The sequence below is a fragment of the Gallus gallus genome, chromosome 2 (assembly GCF_016699485.2).
Source record: "Gallus gallus isolate bGalGal1 chromosome 2, bGalGal1.mat.broiler.GRCg7b, whole genome shotgun sequence".
Lineage (NCBI taxonomy): Eukaryota > Metazoa > Chordata > Aves > Galliformes > Phasianidae > Gallus > Gallus gallus.
The window spans coordinates 99159752-99186918 of NC_052533.1; the positions used below are offsets into that span (position 1 = coordinate 99159752).

Consider the following 27167-nt stretch of genomic DNA (forward strand, 5'->3'; position numbering starts at 1 on the left):
AATTTAAATGAAGTAAGGATTAAAAGTAAATAAATAAAAGCTCTATCTCCCTCCTGCTAAGTTTTGAACACAGCACAATTGAAAGCACACTCTTTATTACTCGTAGTGAAATAGGTTAGCGTTTAACCATGTGTTCTAAAGCTGAAGTCAGCATTTGAATAGCACTAAAAGTTTTCTCCAGGCTTTCCAGGGTAATGCAATTACTGGCAGAAAAAGACACTTAAAATCAAAGTAGTATTAAATTCTGCCTTGTTGACATGGGCAGCTTAGAAAAAAAAAATCAAAATATTAATATCTCAATCTTGCAATATACATTGAAGGTTAATAAAGGAAAATAATGTGTGTAGTTGTACATACCCAAAAAAATATTTTCACAAATGTGCCTTAATATCCCTGATTTTTTTTACTCCTTATAACAGAAGAAAGATAACAAAAAACTTTCAGAAATGTGCTTTTGATCCATCATTATTGCAACAGTAGCAATTCTTGCAGCAGCCTTAATAGTCTGTACCAGGACTCTAGCTTTGATTTCAGCCAACACATGGGTCTTTTTTTCCCCAAACTGGTTCTAGTTTTCTGAATTATTTCTCAGCAGAAATGGATTATCTGTGTTGTACTGATGGATGCAAACCTAACTATGCAGAAATAACAGCTTTTTAGCTCAAGAGAGAGGGCTGAAAAATGATTACAAAGTAGCTGAGAAGCTGTGCTTATTTAACTTCCTTCTGCCACCTGAAGTATTCCTTAAATTTTATGTGTAGCCTTCAAATTCAAGTAAAACCTCACTTCTTTTAGAAGATATGAAGTGCTCTGAAGCCAGTAACAGCAAACTTCTGTTGCTCCTCTGCAAAAGAGCAGCACCTTTTGAAAGTATGGCCAAGTATGTAAAGATTAATAAGCAGCAAGTCAGATTTCCCTTAGAGTTTACACAGGTTTCAGAAAAGCCTAAAGCAAAGGTCTAAAATGCAGCACTTAAAATGCAAGAGTGGGGAGCATGTCGCTAAGGGTGGTGGTGTTTCTGCACCAAGGAGCTTAGGTTAAACACCATTTTCCACACAGGCAGAAGGCCAGTTTGCAGCCTGGTTTTAATCATTTCTTAATGTGGAAAGAAGGTTTAGTATCTGAAAGAGAGCTCTTTCAGATATTTCTTCTCAGGAAGGCTGGGGGATCCCTGTGGTTACTGGGCTCTCCAAGTCCATCAGGACCTGACACCCGGGGCCTGACACCCAGGGCCTATCCCACCCCCTCAGCCAGGAGCAGGGCAGCCATGGGGAACCTCCCTGGCAGTGCCTCAGGATCATGTTGATTGACGTGAGGGTGTCAGATTGCTATGATAATCTTTCCACAAAATAGTCTGTTTCCATTGTATTTTTCTGTATCTGTGTCTCTAGGCTAGAAGCTAATTATGATACCTTGCGTATTTGGAGATCTGTCTTGTAACCATGTCTGTATTTTGCTTGCCTTAACACTGTGACTTATAATCATCACTTGTTTCAAGGTCTGTTCCCCGCCATTTTGAACCTGGCCAGCAATGCTCACATCTCCACCAATGCCACCTGTGGGGAGAAGGGACCAGAGATGTTCTGCAAACTGGTCGAGCATGTCCCGGGACGGCCACTGCGCAATTCCCAGTGCAGAGTTTGTGATCGCCACAGTGCCAATCCCAAAGGCAAGTTTCATGATTTTATTTTACTATTTGTTTGTTTCATTGGTTGTTCTCTTTGACTCTTCCCCATGAGTACAAAGCACGTTGAGGTCAAATACTTTTTGGTCTTAGTCTCTCTACTGCATGAGTGAAGCTGTCTTTAAGCAAAGGACTGACAGAAAGCACAAACACTGTTGAGCACTGTAGAGTGCTTTATGGCAGAAAAACATTATAGTCTGCGTGAAATAGATGTGCTGGGTCAGAGAAAATGGTTTCAGGTGATTTTTCCTGAAATGTTCACTTTTTTTTTCTTTTTTTTTCTTTTTTTTTTCTTTTTTCTTTCCTTTTTCCCCTTTTTTTCTTTCTTTAAAACAGAGCAGCACCCAATCTCTAGTGCAATTGATGGTACCAATAATTGGTGGCAAAGTCCCAGCATTCAGAATGGGAGGCAATACCACTGGGTCACCATCACCTTGGATCTAAGGCAGGTGAGTAACGTTTACCTAAGGGTCACTTACTGAATGTAGGATATAAATCTCTGTAATTAATTCTACCTCTCTAGTGTTTAGATAGTAGGACGTTTAATAGTTAGTCATTTAATAGCACATAGCTAAAGCTGGGTAGTTAAACCTTAAACAAACTGATTTAAAACAGACGTGTTTTTCAATTGTTTTTCAGTTGTTTTTAAAGAGCGTCTTAGAGATTTTATTCACATCAGCCTGCAGTGGAAATGTCTGTGTCTTCTAGTATATAAGTCACAGATTATTGTAATTCATGGCAGAGAAACTGTTGTACATGTGTGAACGAGAGTGTACACTAGTGTTCCCTTTGTCTTGATAACCTTTCTCATTCTCAGCTAGCTTTCCATTAGTAGTCCTCTGAGACTGTTTTTCTCCGCTTTTGATATCATGAAAGTTGCTTGAGGTATGGATTATAAAAGACTTTTTTCAAGAAGCAAACAGCGTTTGGCACTTAATAGCAAAAAGGAAAGAATTTGCTCTTCTGGCTGGTAAAATTCCTATACAAAAGGCTGCTAGACTGAACAGATGATTTGCTAGTTTGTCTGTTAGGCATGGAAGAATCAAGTCTCCTTCACTGACCCTAGAAAAGATGAAATCATTTCTGAAGAAAATGTATTTTTCTAGATTCTTTTTCTTTTTTGTTTGTTTAATGTTTCTTTGAACAGATCTCAGTTATCTGAAAATCATAGCTAAGAAATCCATGAGTTTTTGCAGCTTAACAGGAATTCCAGTATAAATTGAGATTAATATTTCCAAGCTCTTGAAGAAACTATGCTAATAAGAAATGCATGCTTGACGTATACAGCAGGTAACATGCTTTTGCAAGATCTTTAGACCCTGACTGATGGTAATTTTTAAGTTTAAAAAAGGTTTAACTTTGATGTTTAAAATAAAGCATGTTAGGAAATGAAGCATAGGTTAAACAAGTGTCTAGTTTCCTCTTTAATGAGAAAGCAGAACTATTAGGAAAACAATCACAGAATCTTTTGTCCATGACAGAAGGTTTGGATAGGACTTCTTCATTTGAATAGTTGACTTTGTTGTTAGTTTTTAAATAGACAAACAGGAATGAAGAATGAAGGAGAGGGTGATGACTTCATTTTTTTCCTCCTAGAATGTTTTTACTTTGGAAACAGACCAGCTGAGCTGCTCTCTAAATCTGAGCCCTGTTGATGTTTCTCCAAACACATATCTTTCCTCTCCTGACCCACACTCAATTTCACTAATTTGATTTGAAATGTTTCCCCCAAGGGGCCTTTCTTCTGTGTTTTCCTTAGAGAGCTTGAGAGGGAGAAGGCATGTGGGGCTATGCAACTCGAATGTAAATTGCTACTCTTCAAGAAAGGATTTGGTTAATAAAGACTGCTTGAAGTCAAGTTACTGGAGCTGACTTGGTGTGCTTACTTTAAACAAGTCAGCACTAGGGAAAAGTAATAAAGAAAAAGTATATGAAGGACCTTAGTGATTTTAGTAACTGTTTACTTAACTCATTCACAAGAAAATTTGTAAAAATACTCTATTAGGACCTTTAAAGACATCCCTGTTGTACTTGTCCCTGCTCGATGTTGAAGGGAACAGAGAATATTCCTTCAGCTAATATTCCACCTAACATTTAGTATATTTTGTATAAAAACATCTGAGCTGAAGAGCGGCTTGATGGAATCTCATTAAGAAAAATGGCTGGCTAATAAAATCAAGATCAAGATCAAAATTGCTCTTTTGATCTTTCTCCATCAGAATTTCTGTGTTGTTATAACTACTAAGCATTTTGTAAGGGTAGCCAGTGGCTTCATCACAGTTTTGTAGCTCACATATCATAAAAACTAGGCATGTCTTTCACTCTTTCAGGAACCAGATGTATGACTGTATGATAGTCTTCTTTTTTTTTCCCCCCATCCTTTCCATTAAATGTATGGCAAAAATCCAGAGCAAGGGAAAGAGTAGTTTAGGAATGAGGTGTAGTATTGATGTACAAGATACCAAGATTTGATTTATAATCTCATGCTTTCTATGCTGGCAGTTCTATGGAAACAAAATCCACAGCAGTAGTTAAAGACAGAAACAGCGTTTTTGTCTGACTTCTCCTCTGGACAACTTCTTTGCAATATGGTGATGAATTAATGCAAAGCTGACTCTTATAAATGTCAGTAGTGTGCTTGTGCCAGCTGTGAAATATTTCTCCATCACAGCATTAAGGATATTTTCCTTAGTATTATTCTGTATCAGACTTTCAAAGGTATTTAAGTGGGGTTAGTGCTCGACATATCAGAAAGACAAAAGTGTATACTACTGAGCTCTTAAATTGTGGAGCAAGACCCCAAGTATCACGCAGTGAAAACATCTCCATGTCTGAGTAAGTCATAGCTCATGAATATTTCATGAATACAGGATTACTGCTCCGAGACTGATATAAGAGCAATTTGCAGTTTCTGATATTAAAAAAATATAAGTAAATAATATTATAATGTGATTCCTACAGAGCTTTGATCTTGAAATCTCTTGGCAAGAAGTGTAAGGACAAACCCTCTGCTGATATAGAAAGACACATATAGTTCTCTTAACTTCAGTAGACCAATACTAATTTGTTTTATGGGCAAGTTTCATTAAAGCACTTTTGTTGCTGTAAAACTGATGTTGCAATATTCAGTGTATTTATCTATACATTCTTATAATAAAATTCTTGAATAAAATCAACTTATCTTTTACTGAATAATAATGGTTGCACATAATGATTCAGAACCAAACAGAAAAGATTTGGATTAGTCTACACTTTTAGCATTACAAACCTTTCAGAGCAAAACATAGCTGACAATTGTTAGGCCTCAGAATTTCTTACTGAGGGCCTTTTTAAGGGATCTTAATCCCAGGCTGATACTCAATATCCCTGCATGTAGTCTTTTAGTCTTTTTAGGGCTGGCATAGATTCATTTCAGATGTTTTTGATTCAGAAAGTAAAATAAAATCAGAGAAGATGAAGATTCTCTTCTAACCAGTTTTGTATGCACAAAGGATTTTGTAATTAAAGTGCAGAGTAATATTAGTGGTAATAAGCATTTTCACCACAGGGCTCGTCATGCCATTTTGGAAAACACACTTGGCTGTTTTTAAGATTTCCTTGCTGTACTCATCCTGAAGGAGAAATTTAGCTGAATTTATAAGGTTAGGAAGAACCATTCAGCCAAAGCTGTTGCATTACTTTGGGCGTGTTTATTTGAGGTCTATTGTATTACATGGTTTACATTACACTGACATGATTTCAGTAATGTATACAATAGGTTAGGGAAATTTTAAAATTATATATTTTAAAAATAATTTTTTTAATTTATTTTAAAAATATTTTAAAATGAAATTTTAAAATTATATATTTTAAATTTTAAATTATATTTTAAAATTTCCTGAAATTTTAAAATTATATATTTTCAGATATATTATCAGATATATTTCAGATATTTTCAAGATCTGGTAGAGTTTGGGTTTGAATTGGGATGTAGATTTGAACTAATTGGTTTGGTACTAGTTGATACCCCTGTTCTTAACAGGTTAAAAAAAAAATCTGGTGGGATTCATCTTTAACTTTTCACTTTTGGAGACTCGGCCTCAAATACTTACAGTTATGAAAAGACAACATCTTCCCTTACTGTTCTTTCCACTGATGTAAATTGAAAAATATGAGTCTTTATCTAAAAAGACTAATGGGAAAATTGTGCTTGTCAGAATCTATATAGATTTTAGAGCACTGAACGTGCACTTGGAAAAGGGAACATTTGGCTAGCATCTGCTCTGTGGCCAGTGCTGGATGAGTGTTTAGGGAAAGAGAATGCAAAATTGCTTGATGATGGGAGAAGGGTTCATTTACAAATCTGTTTCAAGAACAAAGTTCTTGATATTGAAGGATTTGACTTAAAGGTCACTAGAAAGGCTAAGTAAAGCAGAAGTGGTGTGTTAAGTTGGTATTGCTGCTACGAAGAAGGGACTCTTCAAGTGTAAGTTTATTTGGCTGATCTTTACAGTCAGGATTGAAATGCCTGTAAAATGATGCTTCTAATCTATGGCAACTTGGTATCTGCTACCTTGCTTTGGCTTGCCCTTTTTAGCACAATAAGGAAATAAGTTCTGGGAAAGCTGTACAGCTAGATTAATGCATACAAATCATTACCTCTTGCTATGTAGTTCAAGTTTATCACGTGGCCAGTTGATGGGCAGTGAATGAATGGACTGAGTGGCAGGAAACTGCCTTTGGTGATGTTCAGATATGGAGAAGTCATTACAGTAAAAATCTTTAAGGAAGTGCACTAAGGGCACTGGAAAGTCAGTTTGCTTTACATGAAGTTCCTGGTTCAGATCTGTTTTGGGTTGCAGAAGCTATGGGATATGAGGTCTCTCAAGCTCTAGATGACATTCCTTAAAATGTATTAATATGCAAACACTGGGGACACCTGAATCCCTTCTTCCAGCTTAAACCCCTTGTTTGGGAACATAATCTCTGAGAATATAACACTTACTGAGAGGTTGCATTCTGACTTCTTGACTACAGGAACACTCATACAGTATCCTTCAGTATCCTTTCATTTGTATATGCAATATCCATTCTTCTATGTAATTTCAGAAGCTGACAAATCATTCTGACGCTGTTGATATTCAGCATCCTGTGAATTTACTTAGGAAGTACTTTTAGGTATTTGTGGTCTATGTGTGGAGGGAACCTGTGAAAATTCAGGGGGAAAACAAAACAATGTTTTTTTACACAGCCTGACTACACATACCTCATTTTTTGCAGAACAATTTCTTGTTTTATGAATGCCTTTTTTGGGTTCTTGGTTTCAAATATCTTAATTTCAGCTCTTGATGAACTGTAGACATGTAGGAGAAATCAATCTGTGGAAGTCTTGAATATCAAACATGGCTGCTGGCTTTTTGAAAAACAAACAAACAAACAAACACCAAACCATTGACTTTAAATGATGCAACATTAAAATGAGCTGCCCAAGGAGTTGCTCAAAAATACTTTTATATTTAACTGTCTGTTTCCCTTACCCACCCTCACTTTTAAATTCAGTTTTTAAAATAAATGCAACCTACATACTCTTGTGTAAAAGTATTTCTGTAGCAGTGCCTGCAGTTAGTTTGTGACGAAAGATAAGTCATTACTACTGGTTGAAACTGGATTTAAAACTAGCTACATCAGCTGCAGAATATAATGGGTCTCGAAAAATCTCCATGTAATCAGAAGTAGAGCATTTGTTGTTCAGCCAACTGTGTAATAAGTAGGGAAGTAGTTTAGTTGATGATAGCAAGCAGAGAGGAAAAATAAATAAATAAAAGGAAAATCTGACTATCTGAACATCAAATTTAAAGTTATGTCTGATTTTAATCAAATCTTAATTTGATTTTTTTAAAAAAATATTAAATCTAATAAGTTGGAATTTGAAGGTAAGTATTATCATTTTCTTTTCCTTCTCAAGTCTGCAAATCTCTTAAGCGAAGCTTTGGTCACTTATAGAATGTTTTGTTTCAGAAGTAGTCTCATGAATTGCACAATGTAATGATTACTTTTCACTGTGTATTTATTTCCCTATTTGACAAAATCAAAACCTAATCAAACAAATTCCTGTATTTAAAAGTGTCTGAAATAAATGGTTGTGGCCAAAGCAGAACTCAGCATGGTATTAATACACACACAGATGGGTGTTATTATACCAGCCAACTTGGCAGTCCACTCTAGTGAGACTACAGACCTCTGGGATGGTTAAGCAACATGGTATTTTTCTTTCTTCTAAATGTGGTTTGATAACACACTCATAAAACATTAATTTCATACGAGGAGTCTTATCAATCTGCAACAACAGCCTTTTGTGAGGTAATGTAGTAGCCATTAGTTAATAAGGAGGAAGGCAGTGGTTTTGGAGTGTGCCCTTCAGTGTTAGTGGCTGATGCTGTAGCTAGTAGAGGGCCTGTACAGGTTATTTAGCTACCATGAGAACACTCAAAAATGATTAAAAAAATGCTCTCAATTACACATATAGCTGAGAGATTCCATACTTAAAAGCTACTTAAATAGCATTATCATCCTTATATTCGTCACATGTACCTGATTTGTCTGTGTCTTTGTGTCCTTTTTTAGCAGTGTTGTTAAATAACTTCAACACAGAATGAAAATGGAATGCACAGATTTTTAGTATAGGATGTAAAAAGCTTATCAGAAATGCTCTTACTGAGAGGATTAAACTCCCAGCTAAAATGTGAAACAAAGAGTTGTTTGGTCTGCAGCTGTTAAAAAAAAAAAAAAAAGAACCTACTTTGAAGTCTTCAGTAGTTCAGAAAAGCTAAATAGAAGGAATGTTATTCCCAAGTAATCCTGAAATCAATGGTGTGTATATCTATATATATATATCAGCTTTCCTGTTAACATGGTACAAACTGAATACATTTGGTATTTTTTTGAGTGGCACAAATAAATGTTTTGTTGTAATAATTAGAGTTTTGATACATATACATATTTCCACTAGTATAATAAAATATTAATCTAGCCTTTGATTAAAAAAAAAATGTGCAAAAGTTTTTATCTGGAGCCACTCTAGCAAATTTTACCTTCTTCCCTGGCAAATTATATACTGCTTTTAAAATTTTAGTTAACTTGACCACCACATTGGTTTCTTGTGGTCTTTTGGAGCCGAATGAAGTGTTAAAATTTTTCTCTTGCTTTTTTTTAGGTCTTTCAAGTTGCATATGTCATCATCAAATCTGCTAATGCTCCACGACCTGGAAACTGGATTTTGGAACGCTCCATAGATGGCACAGAGTTCAAACCATGGCAGTACTATGCAATTAGCGACACAGAGTGTTTAACTCGTTATAATATTACACCAAGAGTTGGGCCGCCAACTTACAAGAGAGATGATGAAGTGATCTGCACCTCTTACTATTCCAGACTAGTTCCTCTGGAACATGGAGAGGTATGTTTGTTTTTGCACCTGTGGTTTGTGAGTACGAACTCAGACTGATTAAGACTTGAAAACATTTGCATCCCAGTTACAGAGTTCAACTCCCTCAGAACTACCAGATGATCTGTTATTCTTCTTTAATGTTACTATCTTTACATCATATACCAGTATAGCAAGCTTTTAAAAGTTAGGATAACTTGTCTTTCATTCCGCATATTCCTACTATTCAATTCTTTATTCTCTCCCTCCACACCATTTGATAGTGACTATTAACTGTGTAGTAGTAGTTCCTTTATTCTATAGACAACTACAACAGAGGTTCTATGTTCTGCCAGGTTTTTCATTTAATAAAGAAAATTCCTGTGTTAGGAACACCTGGCTGTGAGATAAAGCTGTAAAAACTGTTGAAGTGCTTGACACAGCTGGAACTCCTAAGCTAGCCTTGGCATTGTTTCAGGGACCTTGTATAATTAGAAGAATTATGAGTTGTGCAGCCTCACTGTTGATTGTTCTTTCTTTTAGGAAACTCTGTTAATGGTACTTGTGTCATTTATTTCATAGAGGCAGCCAGATAATGAAATGATACATTAAAACCAGAGATGTACAGAGAATGGGGTGGTACGTGCATGATCAACAGCACAGATCTGGAATATTTCTAAATGTGATAACATAAAAACATAACAGAAACATTAAAAAAAAAGTCCAAATTAAATTGCTGTGCACTACTTGAATGTTCTTGTTCACGAAGAACAGACTGCTTCTTTGTTGCTGGAACTGCAGGCAGACATGAGTATTCCCTGCACAGAGAATCTCATAACCTATATTCGTGATTCTTGGCACTCTTTTAAGAATATGTATTATTGGTGCTTTATAATTGGTTCTGGTCAGCATAATGAACTTAAATATGGAGCTCTAGGAAGTCTTGCAAATCAGCTGATCTCTACAAACACCTGCCTTGTATTTAGTACTTGTTAGCAAGCTGCTGTTCTATGCTTTGCTTGTAATGCTCTGTTCTGAAACAACAAATAGGGTAAAAGGACCACCTGTCTAAATGTGTATATAATCGAACAACATATTAGCTAATTCAGATATTTTGCCGGTTTGGCTGCTGGACTTTTTACAGGTTTAAAGAGGTGTGACAGCACTGTTATATACGCTATTAACCTGATCTTTACTGCTTGAAAATCAGCTTCCAGAAATGTACGTTGTGAAGTCAGATTTTGTGATAAATTCCAAGGCTAAAACTACAATTGCTGGGAAATGGTCTTCAATTAAGGAGCATAAATAACGCAAACACATATAATCCAAATATATTGGTATATATAAGCCATGTGTTAGCGGTATATTAGCCAAATATAGCAGTGAACATGGGGAATTATTCTTTTTCTTCCTTAACATTTGAGTATTTATCCCTACCGTTTCTTCCTTTTCCTGGTAGGAAAGGTTCCTCTGTATAAATTATAGTGCATTATTACAAAATTTCTACTGGTCTAGCCAGTGGGTAGGGTTAGAATTAAGATGTGTATAAAATTTCACTTTTCATTGCTTAAAAACACTATTCATGAACAGAGAGAGTATGTATTTGCAGAAAATTGGAGCTAGAGGCAGAAGACTATCTAAAATGAAATGGCTTGTATCGTGGGAAATAATTGACAGTAGTGGACAAAATTCAAACTATAAATTCAAGAGTAATATGTGAGATGAAATTGCTTTGCATAGAGGATATGCTTTGCACTTTGAAGTGTAGCCGATGAACTCAGAGCACGACGTTAGGTGCACTCTTTGACATCTGTTCATGGCCTGTTGGTCTCATTTTGCACTTTCTCCCTCAAAATGCAGTACAAACTGTGTGGTCCTGAGTTGCTTTTGAAAGGAGCAGGGAGACGTTGCTAAAATAAATTTCACAGCTTGATACCAAAAGCCATCTTACTGGGGCCAGTGTGAGACTGTGTGAGACAGAGATGGAGACCAGATGGGTGGTTTTGTCATGGCAGCCACAACAGCTTTCAGTTGTCATCCAACTTGTGGCTTCCCACTGTACTGTCTTATCACTGACTGTTCCTTGCTGACTAGGCAGCTCTGTCCCAACAGGATATAGGATTAACGTCTCCACACTGAGTGTGTGCTCAGTTATATTTTACAATATTTGCAAATTGTGTAGGAAAAATCTAGTGACAAGCCATGCTTATGGTCAGTTACATGTTCCATGTCAATAAGGGAAAGGAAGGAAGACCAGGGGAAATAACAACTAGTCTGTGGTATGATTCTCATCCTTAAGCTCTTTCCACAAAAGTCCAGGAGACATGAGACTTTATGATGAGACAAGAGTAGTGGTTTCAGAACCACTTAAGTCAGGAAGCAAGAATTTTGCCTGCAGGTTGAGGGTGGGGAAAATAATTCCAATTAAACATCTCAATATGCAGAATTTCTGGAAAACAAACTTAAGTGCTACTCAACAACTAAGACGCTTGTTGTTGTAAATGGATTGCAGTTATGTTTATGATTAATTCAGACCCTCTTTCTAGATTCACACATCTCTGATTAACGGCAGGCCTAGTGCTGATGATCCTTCGCAAAAGCTTTTGGACTTTACTTCTGCACGATACATTCGCCTCCGACTGCAGCGTATTAGAACCCTTAATGCTGACCTCATGACTCTCAGCCATCACGATCCAAAAGAACTTGATCCCATTGTTACCAGAAGGGTAAGATGATTGTTCAGAAACACTGCTCAGTATGACAGGGTGAGACAGCCTTTTCTGGTCTCTGAGGAACTACTTCAACTTTGCCACCCACTAATTGTTCTGAAAGGTTGTTAACAGATTTTTGCCTTCCTTCTGATGTTATTAAAAACGATACTTTGCCAGAGACAACTCTACATATTTTTTTAAAGATTTTTAATTTTGTTTGCTTTTTGTCTTGCTCAAATGATTTAATTTCTGATACTCTATAAGGAAAGAAAAAAATATAGTTTAGCTGATGAAAGTGTCATTTGAGGTTGCTCTTTATGCAACTGTGATACGTTTTCTAGTGTATTAAGGATTTTGGTTCTCAGTGGTCTGATTCATAAAAGGAATTGATTGAAAATCTTGCCATGATGAATTTTCTTCTTCTTTTTTTTTTTTTTAAAGCATTTTAATCAATTGTTTTTAAGGCCAGGAATAATAATAATGCAAACTACTTGAGAGTTTTAACTAATCCTTAGACATTTGATTTTGAAAGTAGGGAAGCTGAGACAGCAAAACACTTTGACTGCTTTAACATCTCACAGAAATTTGATTTTGGAGCTTCTGCCTGCCATAATTAAATTTCTGAAGTATTTCTGCTTTATGTTTTGCCATTTTGACCATCTTCTTCATTTGCCTGAAACTGGTGAGCTAAGTGATCAGTGACTTCAAGTTTTCCTATGGAGGTAGACTTTCTGAGGACAGAAAAATATGAGAAATGTTTATTTGTCCCCTCTTTTTGTGTGCTTGCCTTTAAGAACATCCATAAGCAGCTAAGCTAAAGTAGAATCCAGGGTCCTCCCCAATTTCACAGCAACCTTCCTCTTGCATTTGTGGCTTCTCCGATACAGGCAATCCTTGTGCAAAGATGCTGCTTCTTGCTGAACTTGTACATGCAGCAGTGTGGCTGTATGTTGAGGCGGAAAGTAGAAGTGTATGTTGCTATGAAGTCTGGTTGAGTACCTGAGTATAGAAGGTAGAAAGGAACCTGTGTCTTATCAGGCTTTGGTAGATACTTTCAGCAGGCAGCCCTGCTCTCATCTTGAGCAGAGGTGCCTGTTCAATTGCAGCATTTCTGAAGCAAAAAAATCTGGATGTTCTGCTCATTCAGTCTGCCTCATGTGGGAACTGCTAGCATGAGGACTGCATGCACAGAGGACTGGACAGCTGTTCCAGCTGTGCTTTGCTGGACATAAGAAAACAGTTAACACAAGGGCTAAACTGATGAGATGTTCCCATGGTGCAGCCTGGTGGATATTTGGATATGTTAATAGTATTGTAATGTCAAGAAATACACCCCAAAAAGGGATGTTCTACATGAAATCTTACAATCATGCAGTTTACATGGGAAACAAGGGTTCTGAGAATAAATATTCCCATTGCTTTCATAATGTACACTGTTGTGTAATCCAAGGCTTAGTACAAGCCCAGCTAGCATGACTTAGTGCAGCTTTGCATGAGAAGCTACATACCTCCATCTCTGTAAGGTGTGAGTTTTATTGGGTCAGGGTTCCCAAGACCTGATATCTCATTCAATGTCTCAACACTGCACCAAATGACAACAAAGGTAATCACTTCCAGCTTTCTGGATTCCACTTTTTTTTTTTTTTTTGAAGGCGTGACATCTGGTTGTTGATACCCATTTTATCAGTGTTCTCGTATATAATCAAAACTGCTGAAGCAGAACTTTTCTAAGAGTTCAACAGCAGTTTTGTTTCTGTATTTAATTTATTTATTTATCTCTGTAGCATTTGGTTAGCATTGGTCTCTTGTTCAACTTCAAGCTGCACACAGCTGCTGTGAGCCAAAGACAGTGTGAGTTTTAAGAAAACAAGATAAAAGGGAGGAAGTGGGAAATGGAGTGAGCTACTTGGTCCTCCTACTTTTCCCAGTCTGGATCTCCTTTTATGTAGTTAAGGGCTTAATGCTCATGAATTTCTTTATGTATTGTAATCCAACATCATAAAGTTTAAAAAAAGACTAAAATGCTAAACATCATAAAATTTTAAAGACATTAAAAATTCAGTATTCAATCAAAGAGGCTAGTTTGCTCCAACTTCAAGATCCTTAAAAAAGAAACAACTGTCCATGACGTCAGCAGGTCTGACCACCCAGGACCAACTCTTCATCCTGAAGCAGATGACTGTAGGGTTGTTAGGTCTGAGAGTCTTGAACTTTTTGCTTAGAAGTGTAGTCAAAAAGTATTTCTCTTCATTCTTTTGTAGTACATACTTCCCAGGATATCAACAGGCCAACCATGTTGATACTCCAGCTGTAACTGAACCCAGATGGTCTTTCCTGCCTCTTCCTTGCCTTGCAAGTTAAATCCTTTCCTTATGCGTACTGCTTTTGCTCACCACATGGCAATACAAATATATACTATATTACTGCATCACAGACTCTTAAGTTAAAAATTTGGATAGCATAATACACTGTCTCACACTAGTAGGAAGGAGCTTGTCTGAAAGAAAGTGCACAAAGTGATTTTAAGGGAAGGCAGAGTTCCCATTTTAGGAACGCATACTCTGACTTCACAAACTGAAATTCAGAAATACTGATTGTTCTGCTTCATTGCTTTTATAAGGTGAAAAAAAGGCTCTTTTATAAGCAAATTTTGACTTAAGTCACATTTGGTGGTATTTCTTGAAGCTTAGGAATTGTGTGTACTTATTTATACCTAAGAGTTAATCACTGTTTTGAACCACTGAGGAAAAACAGGAAAAAATATAAAAATTTGCTAAATGAAATACTTCTCTGGGTAAGAGAAATTCAAAGCCTCTTGTATTTTCTTAGCATTTTTCAAGTAAAAAAAATAGTGACACGCTGTCGTTTTATTATGTAGGAGAGAAGACAAGAATACATATAAAGATATTCATCTTTTTTTCATCTTTGATTTTTGTAGTACTACTATTCAATAAAGGACATCTCTGTTGGTGGCATGTGTATTTGCTATGGACATGCTCGAAGCTGCCCCCTGGATGAAATCACAAAGGTATTCTTTAATCTCACTGATCGATTTTCACAATACAACTAGTCCAATTTGCCTAAGGAGTGGAAAATTTTCCTTGAATGGAAAATAGAAGTCTAAAAGAGATATTATTACATGATGCATACAAATGATTTGCTATCATTTTTTTCCTTTGCCTTGTAAGCATATCTAGGTCTCTGGTAATTTAACTTTTTTGAAGTGAACTCTTTTTCTTTGGTGTTGAAATTAAATGGTTTGAGGAGTGGAAGAAATTGTCTGTTTTGCAACACAGGAGAGTTGTCCTTCCTTTTGTAGAAAGGCTAATTCTCAGTAGTTGACATAGCATGGTTGTGGAGCATTTATCATTGCCTTATTTTTGGTGTAAATCTGATATTAGACAGATTTTTGGGAACATTGAGAAAATTATCCATTCAAAAGTATTTAAAGATTTTTTTTTCCTTAGAAATTGCAGTGCCAGTGCGAGCACAACACATGTGGCGAGAGCTGTAACAGGTGCTGTCCGGGGTACCATCAGAAACCATGGAGACCAGGAACCATTTCTGCTGGGAACAAATGTGAGAGTAAGTGTGTGCAAAAGTTTAGATAAATTCATTAAGGCTTATTAGATTCTTGCTGGAAGTTGCTCTTCATAGAGATCCACACCAATTCTCCAAACCACCCCAAAATTACCTACCTTAGTCATAACTGTTTAGATCTTTTTAAGTATTCTATCCAACACAACTGCTAGGCTCATAGATGTGTCATGCAATAAAACTTTCAGAGAATCAGACAAAAGAGTCTTGGAGATTTATTATACTCCTGTAAAAACTAGCAGCTTTGCATCAATCATTTTGTTAGCTAATTGAAATGCAGATTTCTTACTTGGTCATAAATTTCAATAGATAAAAAAACCTTTGTTCTGGTAACAAATGTTTTGAAATAAACGGCACCACTACTTTTCATATTATTTGATAGACTGAATTAAGCAGTGCCAGTGAGTGTCTCAAGGGCCAGCTAGTGCATTTTCCCTCTTTGCATCACTAATGCCTGGCACAAGCTGCAGACAGTTAAGAACCTATTAGATAAAATTTACAATTACAAACGGAAAAATATCTTCTTAGTAGAAAAGATTTTTACACAAGTCTTAGTATAATTCCTTGGAAAGTAGATGTTTTTGACTGGACTGAAAAGTATCTTCTAACCTCAAAGAAATGTGTACTTATGTACAGGTATTTTTGACTTCTTAGACTTTTGTCTATAATGCAGATAAGAGAAGAATTATATGGACTTTCTTTTGTAATGTAATGCAGAGAACAGAATATTTAAGAGCAGTTCATAGTGATAGTGCACATCACTATTGGCATCACTCCTCACAGGAGTGTGATTTACAGAATACTGCCAAAAGGGATGCTATTGAAGCAGTGACAGTATTTTTGAAATGTGCTTACTTGCTAAGAAGCAGAATGTATTTGAGATGGCTGAAGCATACAGCATGGTTAATGGGAAGAAAATCACACTTTTGAGATGAATTTATATGCTCTCCTTTTTGCATTTCCACTTTGGAAAGTATCAGTGTGGTGAGGAACTGTTACACAACATAAATAATAAAAAAAATGTATTTCTTTTCTGTTCCTTCTTAGAGTGCAACTGTCATAACAAAGCTGAAGATTGTTATTACAATCAGACTATTGCAGATCAAAAAAGGAGCATGAATATTCATGGCCAGTATACAGGAGGTGGTGTCTGTTTAAACTGTTCTCAACATACTACTGGGATCAACTGTGAAATGTGTGCTGATGGATATTTTAGACCACAGAAAGTAAGATTTGGAAAATAACATCCTAGTGTTTTGGTTAATTATAGCATGATATAATGTATATTTCAGCTCATTGTGCATTCAAACATATATTCTATTCATTGTAGAATAACTAAAAACTGTATAGGACTTTTTTTCATAGATTACATATATACAAAACTTCTGCTGAAAAGCATAAAATGCTTGTGAGGAAGTGCAGGTCTTACTGCTTTAAAAGAAGATGTTGTAGAAGAAAAGAATAAGGAGATATGTTTTCCTAGAATGGAAATGTAGTTGCTGTGATAGGTAACCTATCTCTCATTTGGATGAACCTCTAAAAAGTGCCAACATTAAAGATTCAATGTCTTCAGAAGTGCCAAAATCGTGTCCTGTCCTATAACAGCCCATTTCAACCAGTGTTAAAAAGGGCCCTTTCATGGTTCTAAAGCCAAACTCTGTTTCATGATATAATACAGCAAAATTCTTCTTGATGTGTTTATTATAGAACATGTGGCCTCTGAGCCTACTTTCCAGCTAATGACAAGTGTGACTCTTTGGAAAAATGACCAAAGTTCCACAAAAGACAATTGTTATCATGTGACTAATGGAGTTAAATGTGAAGTTCCTGCAGTGTTAGAGGTCTCCACAGGAAGAGAAACTAAATTTCTTCCCCACAAGGTCTTACTATAGAAGACTTTCACATATATATGAAAGCCCATGCATTAGAAATCCAACATAAATAGATGCAGAGAGGAAGGGTGAGTCTGTGTGAATTTGATTAGACAGCAGGTACAGCCAATACAAATGAGAATTAAACCTGAGATTGGCTAATTCACTTGTTATACGAAGCATTGAAGAAAAGTATTCAATCAATTCCTAGCTAACAAATATGTATCCTGGAGTCATTATAAATTTGCTTTACATCTCAAGCATCTGAAAGGAAAATTTCAGGTTTCCCTTAAAAAAAAGGAAATCCTTGCCATAAAATCGCATTGCCTTGTATTCAAAGATGTATAGATTGTGAAGTTGGTATAAATCTTCATGAGTAGATAATCTGTCCTTCCACTGAACACAGAGCCAAGGATTTCTTCTCATTTCCTTCCTCTCTGAACTGGAGTGTCTTTGCTAAAAGTACTCATTTTTGTATTAAACATTTCCATAATCTTTGGCAAGTCATCACAGTGTCACGCTAAAAAATATTTAGTCTGTATGTGTCAGGCGGCAACTTCCAAGCATTAGTTACTCTAACTTGGACTGTGCTACTGAAGACCAAGTTGTGTTCCTATATCTTTTTCTTGATTGCAGTCCCTTGATCTTTTGTTTGCTAAAATTAAATGGATTGAATCCCCTGATCTGTTGCTGCATAGCAGCATTTCTGGTTTTCATTCATATTAGTTCCACTGATCTCAGACAAGAAACAGATGTAACATTATTTTTCCCAGTTAATAACTTGGAAATTTGACAGAGAACATTTGTTTCATAGGTTTCTCCCTATGACGATCATCCGTGCTATCCTTGTGGCTGTGATCCATTTGGGTCTCTGAGTTCTGTCTGTGTTAAAGATGAGCGCCAGTCTGATTCACAGCATGGTAAGGGAGCAGGAAATGTATTTTCTCTAAACTTCAAATATTGCTAACATTTCTGGGCAGTGAAGGTATGAGGGAACAGTACCTTCTTGTCAATGGCTGCCAGTTAGGTAGCACTTCAGAACAATGGTAAATATTTAGAAAGGAGAGGTGAAGGAAGTGTCAGGTTCCTGAATGTGGTCTTGTGTGGGAGATGACAAGCTCTGACTATGTGAAACAATGAGAAGGATTGAAATCTGACGCTGTTGCTTATGAATGCTATTGTATCTGTCACAAAATGAATTCCGCTGCAGTTTCTGTGCATCTGGTACTCTAAGCACAAAAAATAGATGAGGCTGACATTATGCCAAGTACCTAGGTGGAATGTGACAGAGAATACAATAAAAAAGGAATGCTGAGTTACTCACATGCTCTGAGACATCTTGAATCCAGCATACTACCTCTCTTATCTGTTTGTTTTTCCTCTTCAAGGGACTTGGCCAGGGCAGTGTCAATGCAGAGATGGTTACACAGGAGAAAAATGTGACCGTTGTGCATTTGGGTATCGGGGTTATCCAAACTGCTTGCGTTGCAACTGCAGCCTAATTGGTAGCATTAATGAAGACCCATGTGCAGAACCTTGTCTTTGCAAAGTGAGTATTAAAATCTCATTTTTGTTTAAAAAAACACCTGTGGAATGAGTGTTTATATATATATATATATATTTTAGTAAGGAAAGCTTATTCATCAACTATAGACATCACTTCTTTTATAATGAATAACTTGATGTGACTGTATATCCAACAGCCAACAAACTAGAACTTTAAATTACTAACTATTCTCTGTACTTAAAATATGGTATCTTATGTTGAATAGTTTGCTATGTTTTGAGTATTTTGTATGTTTTTTTCTATAAAAATAGGCGAGACTGAAATTAAAACTGAATTATAACTGCATTTATGAGTGTGAGAGAGAATCTCAGAGGGAATGACAGTATACCTAGCTGGGTTTGTTTTTAGCAATGAGCTAATGTTTCTCTTAAAAGCCACTAACCACATGTAAAGAAGGAGTGTGTTTATAACACCTGCTTTTTGCAAAGTAACTGTGCATTTGGGTAGAACTTTTGGAACAATTAAATTAGACATATGTATGAAATCTGTTTGTATTTGATTACAAAATATAAACCATCAACAATTTTAACAACAACAACAACAAAAAAACCAGATTTTCTACCTCTGCTTTTATTTTTGGTAAGTGTCCAGTCCCCTTGAAATATCCTGCAGCTGTGGATTCTGCTGAACTTTATTACAAAGCTCTGTGTCAGTATTTAAAGTAACACACAATTTTTTGAACCAAATGTGAGCCAGTAGTTTATGTATTTGTTGCCAAGTATGACAGCAAGTAGGAGCCAAAAAACCCCATGTTTTCTTGGACAGATTTTCTGAAACTGCTTAGTTCTTTTGCATGATTTATCTAATCCAAATTATCAAATGTATAAATAACCAGTCTTGAAAAAAGAAATAGTTTGAACAGACAATTTAAATGAGAAAAAAAAAAAAGAGGGAAACAACTATTTTGCTTTCTTTTGAGCTAGAGTAACACTGTTAGAGCTGTTGCAGCTTATGAGTGAAAATTTTGGTATAAACTGGACAAAAAACTGTCCCCTTTCAGAGCACGAGCCTAGCATACAGAATTTTTTTGGCCACATCACTGAGAGTGTCACTAGCTGTCAACACAATTACATTGGAGAAGGAAGTTGTGCGCTCCAAATATTAAATTAAGGGGACAGAATTTCTAGTTCCTAAGCCTACATAGGCTGTGTAAACTCAGTAACACAAGTGATTCCCTTTTACACTCTGAATATCATAATATTTGATCATTTGTGAAACAGAGCTGTCACAGTCTAATACTCTCTGACTAAATACTTCTAGATGTTCTATGTGTAGAGGGAGAAACACTTCCTAACTAAATCAAATACTACTAATAAAAAAAGATATTTGATGTTACCTAAGATTTCAATTTAGAAAAATGATTCAGCAGGGTACTGAATTCACTATGCAAGGACAAAGCAGCAATTGCAATACACAGTTGAATCACAGTACAAACGTGGTTGTCATTTGAGATCTAATGTGGTCTTCATATATTCATGGTAGTACCAAAAGTCATCTTTATATACTCACAGTACTGGGTGTCCCTACTTGCTGGGAAGAAATACGTGAGTTGACACCAGCTCAAGCTTGTTACTCTTTCAAAATTCTTTTGTTAGTTTGTTTTAGTTTGTATATTCTGCTTTGGTGTAAGCACCATAATCACTACCCTCCCATGCTAGTCTGGCTAATTTAGGGAGACATTCACACTTTTAAAATGAACTGCAGGGAGAGTTTTCACTTGTTGACCCATTTAACTGTTGCTATCTGCTTATCTAAACCAAAAGCTGTCCTCCAGACCCCTTCGTGTTGAGATAGTCTTCTATGCAACAGTCACTCTTTGGATTATTCCCAGAACTTCATGGGCACGCATCCCTTGCCTTCAGTCTTCTTCCATTGTAGAGGTTTAATCAGAGAGTCACATCCCATCCCTAAAGTCTAGTCAGTCACAGCAGCTCTTGAGGTCTAGCCATCAAATAAGGTTCTTAGTATTCATTAAGAAATAAGAGGTCATTTTATCCAGGTAGAGTTACAGAAACAAAAGGAATGTGCGATCCCATGTGTACTGTGAAAAAAGAAATAAAGAGGTTGAAAAAAACCATACAGTTATTGTTTACCAAGATTCTAAAATCCCTTTATTTCAGGATAATCTCAGATTTCCCTTTATAAGGTATTTTTCCCATATTTATATATTGTTGAGGATCTGTTAGGTCAAGACTTAAGCTGGTGATGGAGCACCGGGTGAAGGGGTGTGTCTGGTCCAGGGAGCACAGGCACATTTCTTTGCACCTTTGCTCTCCATGTGCCCAAAAGGAGTGGATCCAGGGCTGAGCTATGCTTGGCTTTTATAAGGGCAGCCATTGAAGGGTGAGCAGCAATTGAATTTAGGCTGCTTTTTGAGAGGGAATGCTGCGTGGTCAGAGAGCCCCTTCACCAGTAGGTTGAGTTTAGCTCTTCTTTCCGTATGTGCCTGCTCACAAATACTTTACCTGGTATCACCAAGAACCTCTTAGAAAGCTATTTTGCTTCTTTGTGAGCAGAATAAATATTAACAAATAGAAAGCAATCATCCTCCTCATTTGAATGAAAGCTAGAGGAATGACCTAGCTTTTTCATGTCGTTTGTAGAACTGGTCTGTATTTTTGCTTGTAAAAGTTCATAACCTACCTGCTTTAGAGAGAGGCCTTGTGTAAACTTGATGTGCCAAATACTGGTCTGCAAGAGTAGACTGTTGGTAGTGTTGCTACTAAAGGGCTCAGATTTTTCTCTGGCAATCCTGAAATTCGTTCAGTGGAACCAAATCTAATGCAAGTCTGGAATGGGGAGTGGCTCTTCTGGCTCAAGTGGAGGCTCCTTAGCCTGGTAGCTGCTTTTCAGGGTGGAATTTGGTCCGCAGGCTTCACATTTCAAGTTGCACTGCAGAACTCATACCGGCTTTCTTGGAAGAGTAATACAGACATGCAGGGCACTGTATGCCCTGCAGTCCTGGTGTCCTCATCACATGTAGCAGGGATCTTTGTGAGGTTCTCTGTAAAGTCCTCTTTGCTTTTGCGTTAAGGTTTTCTCATAGTAGAAGCCAAAGGCTGAGATAAGGCAGTGATGTCTTGTCCTGATAAGAAGCTATGGTGTGGTCAGAGACTTGTCTCTGGTAGTGGGGAAGTGTTCTGCATCTCAGTGTGTAGAGGTACCCACTGAAACCTACATAAAGAATTTTGATGGTTATCTACTCAGTGTTTTCTATACTTACTTCTTTCTCAGCAACTTTTGTTTAAACTTCTGCAATAAATACTTTGGGTGTTTATTTTTATTTTTATTTTTTTTTTTACCCCTATAAATGCTATTTTGAAAGAGGTGTGTAGCATGGTGTTGTAAAGTGCCCAGTTTTCATAGTAATGAAGCATCAGGTCAGTGCTAGGAACTAAATGGGTGATATGTGATATTCCTCTAGGAAAAGGTGGCAATGGGGAAGCGATGGTTATGGGATGCAAGTGTGGATGAGTAGTTGAGGAACTGTTGCCTTGAAATTGGCTGTGGTGGCCTAAAGAGGCAAACTGTGCTCTAGGCTATCTTAATTTCTTCATAGTGAGCTAGAAATTCATTCTACTTGAGAAACAGACAGAAAAAACAGCAGAAGATTTTCAAACCCTACCCGTGTGCTGAAATTTCACTATAACAGAACTGTTACCAGGGTATATTTAGATTTTGATGAACTAGCAAATTCTGATAAATTTCTCCAATTAGTTTTCATTTTAAGCTTTGAATCTTATTCAATAAGCCTGTTATGCTGAAATCTGTGTTCTTTTATAACCTTCTTAATGCTGTTATACCTAAATCCCATCTAAGCCACTGTAATTGTCACTATAATAATGCTGACGTGAAACAAATGTTATATGCCATTCACAGGAAAATGTAGAAGGTGAAAACTGTGACCTCTGTAAACCAGGATTCTACAACCTGCAAGAGAGAAATCCAGAGGGCTGCACAGAATGCTTCTGTTTTGGGGTTTCTGATGTCTGTGACAGCCTAACATGGCCCATCAGTCAGGTATTATATGTTACATCAGTGACCTAATATTCTTTCCTAAGGCAGCTGCAACATGTACTGTATTTCTCTTTGACATGCACCTGAGCTAACTCTAAATTCTGGCATGCATATCCTTACAGAGGAATGGATTTTCAACATCATTTGACAGCTCTGAGGTAGTCAGTATGCCATTTCATTTCAGGCTTTAGCCTGCTGTCTTGTATTAATACCAGAAGCATTGGCTAGTGGAATCTGTGATAATGCACTTCTTTCTTTCTTTCTTTTTTTTTCTTCTTTCTTTCTTTTTTTCTTTTTTTTTTTTTTTTTTTTCTGACCTTGTACTGTTAAAAGTTTCTTTGTATACTGAAGAGATGAACACAAACTTTTGTCCCTACTCCGATAACTACTGGGCAAGACTAGAGTGGCCTGTGCCAGTATTTCCATTACACTTGCTGATTTTATTGGAAGGATGAAAATAACACTTGCTATGTTTATGTTCCTAACTTTCACAGAGATAGAGATGGTCCTAGTCTCATTGTATGATGTTGGTACCACATTTGTGTGTATTGGGACTGAGTTAATGAAAGTCTGATAGATTCACTGTCTCAGTGACACTGAGCCTGACTACATTATTATAACCATTATTTCTTGCAGATTTCAGACATGACTGGATGGCTTATTACCGATCTGTATAATGCAAAGGGCGTGCAACCTCAGCGAGGCCAATTTGATGGACCCCGTCAAATAAGCATCAACAACTCTGACGCTGTGAAAGTACTGAAACATACTTACTACTGGTCAGCACCTGAACCGTACCTAGGAAATAAAGTGAGTTCTTGTGTGGAGTCAAAACTCTTAATTTCCCTACATTTATTATACTATATTGCTCTCAAAATACTGTACATAAACAGTAGATATATTTCTGCTAATCAAAATGTTTCCTTACTGATATGGTAATATACCAAAAATTCATCTCTGTGCCCCTGTGACTTTATTCTTGCATCTTTCATGTATAGCATAAAGCACTGTCTTTCAATTTGGTGCTGTATTTCTATGCACTGAAACCTTCAGAATTGCTGTGTATGTTCTTTGGTTAGCTTATGGGAAGTAATAAAAATATGAATATAGTTGAAATACATTCATTACTTCTATAATTAAAAAGTACAAATAAAAGCCAGGTTTACCAGACTTCTCAACCTGTCTCTTCCTCAAATCGTAGTATTCCTGGCTAAGTATAGTGTAGAATCCCCCCCTGCTCTTTGAGCTCACTTATCATACCACTTTGTTCTCAGCCTATCTTTGATTACACAATATATTGTCTTTTTCTTGATTGTTACTAACTTTCTTGCTCACATTCCCTATACTCATGACACCTATCTCAATGCTGGTGCACTTCACCATCTTTGTGGCCTTTTGATGGATTCTCTCCATTATTTCCACATCTCTGTTGTACTGACAAGCCTGAAAATGGATGAAGAACTTCATGTGTGGCTTCACTAGTGTTGAGTAGAGGTGACCTCACTTCTTTAATTATTTTCAGTACAGTTTCTTTGCTCATGCACAGCTAATTGAGTGTCAGACAAAATGAATGCAGGTCTAATAAGTATAACTTTAAGTAGTTTTTCACAGGTGAACGTTCACTCAAATTCTGATCTGATATACCTTTAATGTAGGTCTAACTGCTAAAACTCTTTTACTTACTTTGAAGTAGTCAGCAGCAGATGTGGAGTTGTGGAGCATGAAAGGGGGAATATGGAATGTGAATAACTCCAGCATGCTATGCCCTTTGGCTAGGACAGTAGCATAAACCTCTGCTGTTGAAAGACCTGTGGGTGTTTTGCTGAATAAGGACCCTTATCTAAATCATCTGTAGAGCCTTCAGCTGACTTTCCCCACTGGAACAGCAACAGGCCAGCACTTGTCCCTGTGTTGATAGGCACAGCCTGTTAATTTTTCCCTGGCAAGTGGTGTTTGCAAGCCTGTGTGTTCTTTTAATTTGGGGCAAATACATTGGACTTTCTCATGTATCTTCTTTGTGTTGATCAGAGGTTGTGTTTCTAAGGCTTTCATTTTTATTATTTCAGCTCACAGCTTTTGGTGGGGATTTGAAGTATACCGTATCTTACGACATTCCAATGGAGAGTGTGGACAGTGATATATTATCTAGCGTGGATGTCATCATTCAGGTGGATGGTTTTCAGCTGGCTACTCAAACATTTTTAGAAATCCATGAATAGGTTAAAAAAAAAAAAAAAAGGAAAATAAAATAGTATTTATGTAGTAATAATATTTAATTCCTCCTTAGATCTTATTTTTAAATTGTGTTTTGAAAGTCACTACGAAGATTTTCTTGCTACTCAATTCTCTCATTTTCTGCTTTGTTTCAATGAAACTGTAGGCAGATAATTCTATTTTTAGAAAATAAATACCTAAATCTTAACCTAAAAACACATGAGTTGGTAATTACTAAATAGGCAATGTTCTGTTTAAAAAGCAACTACAATAAGCTGGATTAATTTATGTTTATGAAACAGATGAATACTCGTGCTGTTTGTTTACTTTTCTGAAGTTGTGTTGCAGTTAAAAGCTAAGGCTCCATATGAAGTTCAGGCACCTCCGAAAAAGCTGTATTTTGTAATATGTATTATTAATAGAGCAAAGCAGAAAAAGATTTTGTTTCGTAGGGGTGCTTGGTTTTTAATTTAATTACTTTTCTAAAAGAAAATCAAGTGTTTCTGAAGTCTCTGAACCAAAAGAGAATGGGATCGTAATCTTCCTGAATCTATGGAAAATACAGACTTTAAAAAAAAAAAAAAAATTTCTAATGAAAGAAATCTTGTTTCTTTTCTACATTATCTGGATATGCACCTGACACTAAATGTAACAGCTAAATGAAATTTCCATATAGATACAAAAAAGGCTTTCTGTATTTCACTTTCAGGGCAGTGGTCAGATTTTGAGCACAAGAGCAGCAGGTTTGTCGTTACAGCCCTATGAGGAGTACTCTAATTCAGTGAGATTGGTATCAGAGAATTTTATCGACTTCAATACAAAAAAAGCTATAGACCGAGAAAGGCTGATGACTGTTCTGGTGAATGTGACCCGTCTTCTGATCAGGGCCAACTACAACATTGCCAAAAAAGCTGTGTACAGGTAAGGGACAGAAAATACTGAAATTAATCTATATACTCATGTTATTTTCGTGTGTGTGAAGAACTGCTTGGTGTTTCAGTATTCCTGTAGTTTTGCATTAACAATTTCTAGAAGAAAACATTCTTCATTGAATTTTTTTAAGACTAGTGTTGTCTGCATTCATCTGGAATGTGCAGAAAAGGGCACGTGGTTGTTTTAGGGATATGTAAAGCAGAATCATTGTTTTCTACTTTAAAGGAATATTCCCTAAAGCCTTATTACAATGGCAGCTTTGTTAGAGAGAAATACCTCCTAAACTCTCAAAAGTGTGCTTATTTTGGTATGTGGTGAGTTAATCCATCACTGACGATTGAGAACCTGCCAGTAAAGAAGCTGGCTGTAATTTCTTTTAATATCTGTTTGTAGATGTTCTGATGGTCATTTCTAAGGGAATGCTTAATAGGAAGATTGGTCTGGGCTGGATTACCTGAGCATTTCATAGGCTCAAGTCAGCATCAGCAGTATCTTTATCAATCCTTGCAGATCTCTCTTACCTATTCTCCAAATTATACAGGAAGAAAATGTTACTGACCTCAAGGGAAATCAGTTCCAGTGCTTCATCGCTTATTTACTTACTTCCCTTAGCCTTACCAATAGCCTTTCTTCCTCATTCCCTAATTTGGTAGCATTTAACATCAACAGCATTATACCTGATAGTTAAGCATGAAGAAAATTCACTTTGTGCCCTTGGGGAGGTATTATATTTATGTCTATTTAGGGATAGTGTGTTCAACTTTCTGGAATGTTTGTAAAGATTCATTTAAATCATTTTTACCTGTGGCTGAGAAAATTTTCTCTACTGCAAAATGCTGTTGTTTTTACTATAGGGTTTTGCTTTGTTTGTAGTATACACCAGCAATGAACTGATGCTGTTTCTCACTACTTACCCACCTGCAATACATGTCTAGTTTAGACATGATGTAGTAAAGCTATCTTATCTCAGAACTGCAGTAGAAGCCTGCCCCTCTCATGTACTTCTATAGTGACAGAGGGGGAGTTTTTGATTAAACCTCACTTTAGGAGAAGTCACCAAGTCAGTGGGAATTAGAATAAGGATAACAGGATGGGGGCACTGCAAATGCAGTGATAACACTACCATCATAGTCTTTTTACAGCTGAGATTTTTGACCATTCCTCAGCTGTT

General features: G+C 36.6%; 1 protein-coding gene across 2 annotated transcripts in view; it reads left to right on the forward strand.

Annotated features, from left to right (window-relative positions):
- LAMA1 (laminin subunit alpha 1) overlaps window positions 1-27167 on the forward strand; it is a 99207-nt gene that overhangs the window by 18487 nt on the left and 53553 nt on the right. For both annotated transcript variants that reach the window (NM_001199806.2, XM_046917198.1), the window contains exons 2-14: window positions 1499-1669; window positions 2021-2133; window positions 8877-9119; window positions 11633-11812; window positions 14736-14825; window positions 15265-15382; window positions 16442-16620; window positions 18080-18185; window positions 18654-18814; window positions 22712-22852; window positions 23486-23659; window positions 24916-25017; window positions 25773-25984. In NM_001199806.2, the coding sequence (NP_001186735.2) occupies window positions 1499-1669; window positions 2021-2133; window positions 8877-9119; window positions 11633-11812; window positions 14736-14825; window positions 15265-15382; window positions 16442-16620; window positions 18080-18185; window positions 18654-18814; window positions 22712-22852; window positions 23486-23659; window positions 24916-25017; window positions 25773-25984 (1990 nt within the window). The remainder of the gene's footprint in view (window positions 1-1498; window positions 1670-2020; window positions 2134-8876; window positions 9120-11632; window positions 11813-14735; window positions 14826-15264; window positions 15383-16441; window positions 16621-18079; window positions 18186-18653; window positions 18815-22711; window positions 22853-23485; window positions 23660-24915; window positions 25018-25772; window positions 25985-27167) is intronic.